The following is an 8,474-nucleotide window of genomic DNA, read 5'->3' on the forward strand; positions in this document are numbered from 1 at the left end:
CCCAAGCCGTAGGCTCAGGATGTTATCTTTGGTTCTAAGTTTACAATTTTCAGCCAATCAGAATCGAGCATTTTACATGCAGCGGCGCTTACCAACGAATATTCAATCTGAATTAAATGCTGGGATTGAAGATCTTAACTTGATCTATCTGAGGGTGGGGGGGGGGGGGGTTGTTTGTTGTCAATTTGATCCCATCCTTCATTTTGATTTACTCCAAAAACGAAAGTCAGTATTGCTTGTGAATTAATATTCTCAATGATTGGAAAGTCTGACATCATAGCGTCAAACTGAATCCTTGCGGAGCATTTTGAAAATGGAAAAATATTAAGAATGATTTTATGACTTAGAAGGCAAGTTCATTTGGTGGTCAGGAATTCTATTATCTTATTTGATCAAGAGAAAGCCGCAGAACCTTCAGGCAAACACAGAATGCTCACAAAAGTAAAAGAGAATCTATATTCTAAATTGGACCATCTGCTATCTATTTTGCACATATAAAGGTACTGAATTCGTTAGAAGAATTGGAGAATTAATTGTCTTGCGGTATTTTATCAGAGCTGACACATAAAACTTCTTACCAAGAAAATTATATCTAACTCATAGTCAATGTCTAATTAGTAGATTAGAGTGACGCATAAGAAGATTATTAGTCGATTTTCTGCATGAAGTTTCAGAATACGCCTTGAATAAAATAAAGCCAGTTCTGATAGCTCATATAACCATTACCAAGGTAGTTTTGAGCTCGCTCGTTTTTGCCCGAATAAAATTATCTGTTTTCTTTTTTGTTTCGGATATACTGAAATGAGTGGAAATTCTAGCTCTAGCGATACAAGAAGGGTTCTCATTCCAATTGACAGGTCGGCGAATTCAGAACGAGCTCTCAAGTGGTACTTCAACAACGTGAAAAAACCAAATGATCACGTGATCCTTTTTCACTCAGTTGAAATGCCAACGATGCCTGTAAGTTGTCACTTCAAAAAGTGAACAAAACTTTAAAAAATTGAAACATTGATAATACCAGGGGCGGATTTAGGGGGGGGGGGGGCGGGGGGGGGCGGACGCCCCCCCCCCTCAGGGATTCGACCCCCTGCCGACCCAAAGGGTCCCCCCTTTGGTACTTTTTAAGAAATCAATTTTTTGCCGACCGACCCTAAATTTTTTCTAAAGGCGCCTTTGGCGCCAATATATACTAGCTTTGAGGGGGAACGCGCGCCAAAAAAACGCGATTTTTTTCGACAAAATTTTTCAAAAAGTGCCTAAAAACGCCTTTTTTGACCTGTTTTTTCAAAAATTTGCCTGCGGCGCAAAAATTTGGCCAAAATAGGGGCAAAACAGTGCTATGGGAAAGCTCGAAAATTCAATTTGGTCGACCTAAAAAAAAAAAAAAAGGTCAAAATTTTCGAATTTTTTTTGAAAATCCGCCCCCCCTCGAGAAAATCCTAGATCCGCCCCTGGATAATACTACTAAACTTTTGGTTATTATGCGTAGTTTTTGAGAAACAAACAAGCAGTATTTTGCTAAATTTTTTGTGAAGAGAAGTTTTTCTTGAATCAAGTTTGTAAACTTGGAAGTTTTTTTATAAAATTTGTGAATGTCTCATTTGAGAAATTTTCGGCAAAAAATTCTTACTTCTAATAAAAAACTTTTGGTTTGAATGCCACGCTGGTTCGAACATTTACTTTTCTACCATCGGCATGTTTCTCTACTTGAATATGATTTTTTTCCCGACCATTGCAAATGAGGGGGGGGGGGGGACTTTGCATTCCTTTGTGTTTTGTTTTTTTTTCCTACCAAAATCAGGTACCAGCCAACTGTTGTTTATTTGTATATGCCTAATTGGCTAAATTTTTACGCGTTTGTGTAGTTCTCACATGGACGACACTAAAAGGAAGTGAACACTTTTTTTGAATTTTTTTATGATAATGGTGAAATAATTCTGTCTTACTTGCACAGTAACAGCTGTACCTGTTTTTATATTGCCTCATTTTAACCAATTACTTACCTATTTTAGCAAGAATTTCGGGACTTTCAGGTACTATGCACGATCTCAATTGGTCGCAATCATAGTAAATGTTGCTGAATTGATACAGATTAATGCGATCGAAATCTCAATGGAGTTTTTGGCAAGTAATTGCGAGTTATTTGGCAACATACTAAAAAACGTCGCTAGCTATGTCTTCATATTTGTCATGTAAAAAGTAATGAAATTGTACCAAAAAATGGCAAGGTTGTCTTGAAAAAAGTGTTACAGGAATCTTCGAAAAGATAGTATTATTTCATGGATAGTTTGGATAATCTCCTGCCTGGGACAGAAGGACATCAAGATTTTTCACGTGATGGGGGTAGTTTTCTGTCAATCTTTTTTCAGGTTGTCCTAATCAATTTTCCAAATCTCCCGAAGAATCAAAATGATTCTGTTTAGCCACAAAATTTTGGACCTATATTTTGACAAAAACAGGTCGAAATGGCTATTTGTGAGACCTAATGAAAATGTTTGACCAAAAATAGGTATTTGCGCGGATTACATTCAAAAGATTATTAAATGAGCGAATGGTTCGACTCTATTCGACTATGTGAAGGACTGTATTTGAATGCGAATAAGTTCTGCTGTTGTCTATAATTTATTTGTCATTTGGCGGGGTATGGAAAAATTTGTATTAAAGTTCGAGTGAATGGCCTAATGAAATATGAAACGTAGAAATCATGGAAACATATCCTGGGAATTGAATTCTTAGGTCAATTCTTAGTGCATTTAACATCTCGTTTCGAAGTTTATTTCAAGTCAAATAGAACAACTCAATTTTCGTTCCAATTTTTTTTAACAACTTCAAGTTTACAGACATATAAAAGTTTTTCACTAGCACTGGTAACATTTTTCGTTTTCGGTCGACAACAACCCAAAATTCAGTATTGAAGAAAGTCTGGATGGCAAACAGCTATCTCGACATGCGTAGCTGTTTGTTGTACTGTTTCAGGTGATGGCGATGGGTGCTCCAGGGGCATTCAAGGTCGACGAGTGGAAGGCCATGATCAAGGACGAGATCAAAATCGTGGAGAGTCTCAAGTCCAAGTACGAGAGACTAGTTCAAAATCAACAGGTAACTGTGGAGTTCCATGCATCAGACCAGACCAGTGGGATAGGAGAGAACGCTTGCAAGGCAGCCAAGGTATATTGCGCTTTTAATTGGATGAATAAAAAGTTTAGGCTGAATATTTCACGAAGGAAAAGGACTGAAACACAAGCTCTTCGATTCTTTCAAGCTGTCGTACCCATATTAAAAAACACGCGATTTTTTTGTAATTTTTATCATCTGGGCAATGTTTCATCACCCCTAAGCAACGAGCACGGCTCATGATGGGCCTCGTAATAACAACCTTTCAATAGAGAGGCAGCTTAGCATGTTCACCACCGCTTCGCAAATTATTTCTCAAACCACGGCTTGATGTTTAAAAAATTGTTGATTAGTTGAATTGATTCAAACGAAGCTCATTTAGCATTTCACTCAGAGCTTATGTTCCTCCATAAGTTACGTACAAGAAGCGACATAAATAATCGAAAAAAGAACTCATTTTAGAAAGTTATAGGCTTATTTTTAGGATAAGAACGCAGACTTGATTGTGATCGGCTCACGAGGCATGGGCAAAGTGAGACGAACGATCCTCGGCTCAGTGTCCGACTACATCCTGCACCACGCTCACTTGCCAGTGCTAGTCGTGCCTCCCGAACAACACTTGTCTAGGACCTCGATTTCGGAATAAAAAATATTCCTTAAAAAGGAGTTGACTTAACAGCAGGAGCTCTTGTATATGTATTTGTCAATGATTAATAATTTAAAAAGAAGAACAGTTATCATTAAATTTTCAAAGTCATATTCGAAGCCACCAACTCATTACGTAGCATATATCTAACGACCGTATTAACTGATCTTTTTGCAAACTTCTGGTTGTGTTTGGCTGTTAAATTTGGCATATCCCCAAACAAGAAAAAACAGATGATGATAAATCAATAGTTCTGGGTATTGTCGATAGAAGTTCGTATTTTAATGAGGACATACAGAAAATACCAATTCCATAGGCTTAAATGTCAAAAGTTAATTAACCTGCAACCATTTTTCAAAAAATGTGGATTTGGGAGTTACCAAAACGGTTTTACTGACAGCAAAAATCAGCATTGAAATAGAGCAAGACTGCTTGTATCAGGGTGAACCCCTGAATGTTCCGACTGCCTTTTGAAGTTTATGGAGCAGTAATAACATTTTAAAAAAATGTAATAAAATGAAATGAAAAACTTTTTGTTTCTGAAACTTTCGTTGAAAATCTTCCCCCCACACGCCATATAGAGTACAAAAGAATAGATTTCGCTCCTTGTTAAGAAATCAATTATGGCAAATAAGCATCTTTCAACCAATTTGGAACAATTTCTAAGACTGATTAAGTCTCGCTTACGCGTTGATAGCGCGAAATATATCGCGCGTTAATTGTCCCAAATTGGCCAAAATGGCAATCTTTAAACTCCCAATCTTTACAAAAAATGATCACGCCTGAAATATCTTTTCACTTTTAGGCTCAACACAACAATAGCTTTTAAAAGATTCCGTCAAAAGTGGCTCGTTAAAAAGTCGAATTTGTCTGAAAAAAAAACCCAAATTACGAGGCCAAACTGTGCATTCTCTGCATTGTAAGCGGAATCCGCAACAGGCCAAAATCAGATTTGTCGCGGAATCCGCAACACTGTTACTTTTCTTTGATCTTCTATGCTGTTTCGGATTCCACAAACAAATACCTAAATCATTGTACCGCTCAAAATCGCTCGAAAAGTAGGCGAATTTGCGGAATCCGCAACTGTATTTGAGGAATCCAGAACAGTTTGTGGAATCCACGAACAAATGATAAAATATTTGCATCGTTAAATTGAGCTGTTGCGGAATCCGCAAATGTAAGTGGAATCCGCAAATTCTAAGTGGAAACCGCAAATTGTAAGTGGAATCCGAACTTTGTTTGCGGATTCCCTATACATATATTTATATGTGTAGTAGCCTTGAAAATTATATCTTTTAAATGCAGGATTTTATTTCACTAGAATAGAAATTTATTAGAAGAGAAATACTCTGGAATAGATCAGTGTTTGGGATTAATGAAACCCCAATTACTGACCAATATTTGGGATCGATGAAATCCCAAATGTTGAACTAATTCGACGATTTGCTATGCGTTGGTTTCTAATTACTCTCAACCTAGCGACTCCAAATAGTAGATATATACCATATTTATTCCACATTATTCCAGTTTTTGGGATTTCATCAATCCCAAATACTGACCAGTATTTGCGATCGATGGAATCCCAAATACTGAACTAATCGACGATTTGCTATGCATAGGGTTTCTAATCACTCCCAACCTAGCGACTCCAAATAGTAGATATATACCATATTTATTCCACATTATTCCAGTTTTTGGGATTTCATCAATCCCAAATACTGACCAGTATTTGCGATCGATGGAATCCCAAATACTGAACTAATCGACGATTTGCTATGCATAGGGTTTCTAATCACTCCCAACCTAGCGACTCCAAATAGTAGATATATCCCATATTTATTCCACATTATTCCAGTTTTTGGGATTTCATCAATCCCAAATACTGACCAGTAATTGGGATCGTTGGAATCCCAAATACTGACCTAATTTGGCGATATGCTGTTTGTTGTGTTTCCATACACTCTCAACCCAATGACTACAATTACTGCATTTATTCGGCGTAATGCTTCCAAAATCAGTATTTGGGATTGACGCAATCCCAAATACTGACCTTATTTGTCGATATACTGTGTCTTCCATACACTCTCAACTCAATGACTCCAAATATTGAAATTGCTCGGTGTTGTGTTCCCAAAATACTAAAAGATGACATCCACCGATTTAGGTAACCAATGTTTTTAGACTTGTTCGTGGATTCCGCTGACAATGGTTAAGCCTTTGCTTTTAAAATCCGCATTGCTAGAGATAAGAACTCCAGCTCAGCTTTTAATTGTTCATATGCAAGTTCAGTATTGAACAAAATTCGGAATCCACTTACAGTTTGCTGAATCCACTTACGTTTGCGGATTCCGCTTACATTTTGCGGAATCCAATTAGAGCTGCGGAATCCAGAACGACTAGGTATATTTGCTTGTTGCGGAATCCGCAACAAAACAAATATGCCGTTAAAATTTACGTTACATATATATGTATGAGGAATCCACTTACATTTTGGAACAGATTTTAATACTTGTCTCTGGAATCCAGGAACATACGGACACAAAATTGTGCTCCTATCCAGTGCACAGTTTGGCCTCGTAATTCACCCCGAGCACAAATATTCCGTTACTTTCGTGCAAAGCCCTGAATGTTCCGCTGTCGCTTAATTTCATATCAAATAGTTTGAGTCGTACGATATTAATACGACCATTTAGCTAACCTGAGTTCAATTTGGAACGATTTCATTGAGTGGGATAATTCGCCACGCATAAATAATTCGCGTTACGCTCTCAACATTATGAAAAATCTCATCAAATTGCTCATAATCTAGTCCAGAATTTGGCCAATTTGGCAATTCTCAAACTCACAGAACTTTACAAAAAATAATTGGAGGTAAAATATCTTTTTAAACTTGAACTCAGTAAGTCGATGGATTATAATTTTTTTGCTGACAACTGTTATTTCGATCGGCAAAAAATGATATTAATTGGCCAAAATTGGCCAAAATGGCAATCTTTAAACCCCCAAATTTTCAAAGTAAGGCTCAGTACAATTATACGTCGAAAATGGCTTGTTAAAAAGTCAAAAGAAGAAAAAACCCACCCCGAGCGCAAGTATTCCGTTACTTTCGTTACGAAAGACTGAACAATTAGCTTTGTTGAATTACTCTCTGGTTCCTTTAATATTGACGTCTAAAAACTGAGTTTTATTTGAGTTGAGCTGCAATATTTAAATAAACATATAGCAAAAATTAGATTAAATGTTTTTTGAAACTCCGTACTTGAAAAGTTGTGGTCGGAAGATAATGCAGCACGTGCACAGCTTCCCTCCAGCCCTTTTTAATTAAAACTAAGATGTAACTCTCTGTGGCTTTAAGTATAGCAAGGACAATATGCGACGAGATACATCATTGCTTGCACCTATCTTAGTCAAATCATACGATAAAAAAATGCAATCAGACAAAGCGACGTCTGCAATCAAAGGATATGTAGAAAACTCAAATCAGTAATAATTTTTAACTTGCGGAGTTTTTGCGTGTTTCACTTTAAAAAGAACTCTGAAGGCCCAATACATATTTTAATACAGAAATAAAGAGAGAAAATTCAACGGTAAAAAACGTAAGTCTTCGTGGCTCAAACAAATGTATCCTGTGTCCGCCGCTTTTTTTCACAAATTCGTTATATATACTAATTTTTCAAATTTAATATACCAAAACTGTCTCACAACATTTTGCACAAGACAAATTTATGGCTCTTTTTAACTTTATCTTCGATTCCGACAAAACAGAAACTAATGATTTCAAAAAAAAAATTGAAAATGAAACATAAATTGTATTTCAAATGAGTTAAGTTTTGATTGAAATCAAAGCTCAGTGTGCAGGACTTTCTCTCAGTTTCGTAGGACTTTAAAGAAGACGATGGAAGTTTAAGAAAACGATGGAAATTTAAGAAATATTTGTTCATTTTCTTTTCTTGTACATCTTCAATCGACCAAAACTACTGAAAGTATATTCGAGGTACAGTGAAATATATTCTACTTTTTGCTTCTGTTAACAAATTTTTGTCATCACATCTCTATTCAAATTAAATTGTAGAAACAATTTTTCATGATGAGAGCTCTGAAATTTTTCATAACATATCAAGAAATCGAAGCTTTGCAATAACTGCTACAAGAAACACAAGAAAAGCATTTCCACCTAGCAAAAAAAAGAAAAGCGAAGGACACGAAAATTTTTTCAAAAAAAATCAACTTTTATTACAAGACAGTGACTAGAAAAAACCGAAAAATTAATTTACGAAAATTGCTTAAAGAGTCACTTGAAAAAGTCGAGAAAACTATGACAACAACAATTTTATACTTTCTCAGGTTTTGGATGATATACTCATATGCAACCAAGCTAACAAAACTTAGTTTGTCCCCTGTTGAGCTGAAAACAAAATTGTTGTCTTAAAAAACTTTGATTTCAAAACTTTAAAAAACCTTTACCATACAATTGTATTGAAACACTTGTGAGCATAAAAACACTTTTCATCAACACTACACAAAAAATTTTGACTGAGCTGAAATAAAATATATCGCAACCCTTTGTTTGGAAAAACAGCAAAAGAAAAAACAAGTTCAAAATCAAACAAAAAAATACAATTCACAGAAATTTCAATTTTACGAAACATTTCCTGAAATTAAAAAAATCTATTGATAAAATTTGAAGTGACCCAACGTAAATTAAGAGGAAAGC

At 35.8% G+C, this 8,474-nt stretch overlaps 1 protein-coding gene across 2 annotated transcripts; it reads left to right on the forward strand.

Annotated features, from left to right (window-relative positions):
- The first annotated feature begins 489 nt into the window (after positions 1 to 489).
- On the forward strand, positions 490 to 3,859 carry LOC134843814 (universal stress protein MT2085-like). 2 transcript variants are annotated; one of them, XM_063860101.1, is made up of 4 exons: positions 490 to 960; positions 2,013 to 2,033; positions 2,977 to 3,168; positions 3,599 to 3,859. In XM_063860101.1, the coding sequence occupies exons 1-4, from the start codon at positions 802 to 804 to the stop codon at positions 3,758 to 3,760; spliced, it is 534 nt and encodes a 177-aa protein (XP_063716171.1). In that variant the 5' UTR covers positions 490 to 801; the 3' UTR covers positions 3,761 to 3,859. The 2 variants fall into 2 exon arrangements, with proteins under 2 accessions (XP_063716171.1, XP_063716172.1); XM_063860102.1 differs by lacking the exon at positions 2,013 to 2,033 and having other exon boundaries at positions 528 to 960.
- Positions 3,860 to 8,474: the final 4,615 nt, after the last annotated feature.

The sequence above is a fragment of the Symsagittifera roscoffensis genome, chromosome 4 (assembly GCF_963678635.1).
Source record: "Symsagittifera roscoffensis chromosome 4, txSymRosc1.1, whole genome shotgun sequence".
Classification (NCBI taxonomy): Eukaryota; Metazoa; Xenacoelomorpha; order Acoela; family Convolutidae; genus Symsagittifera; species Symsagittifera roscoffensis.

What these genes read in the sequence shown, in the direction of transcription:
- LOC134843814 (XM_063860101.1), top strand. Translation starts at nt 802, where the DNA reads ATGAGTGGAAATTCTAGCTCTAGCGATACAAGAAGGGTTCTCATTCCA. An exon ending in AAGAATTTCGGGACTTTCAG is followed by an intron (nt 2,034 to 2,976) that starts GTACTATGCACG and finishes GTACTGTTTCAG; the next exon opens with GTGATGGCGATGGGTGCTCC. An exon ending in ACGCTTGCAAGGCAGCCAAG is followed by an intron (nt 3,169 to 3,598) that starts GTATATTGCGCT and finishes GCTTATTTTTAG; the next exon opens with GATAAGAACGCAGACTTGAT.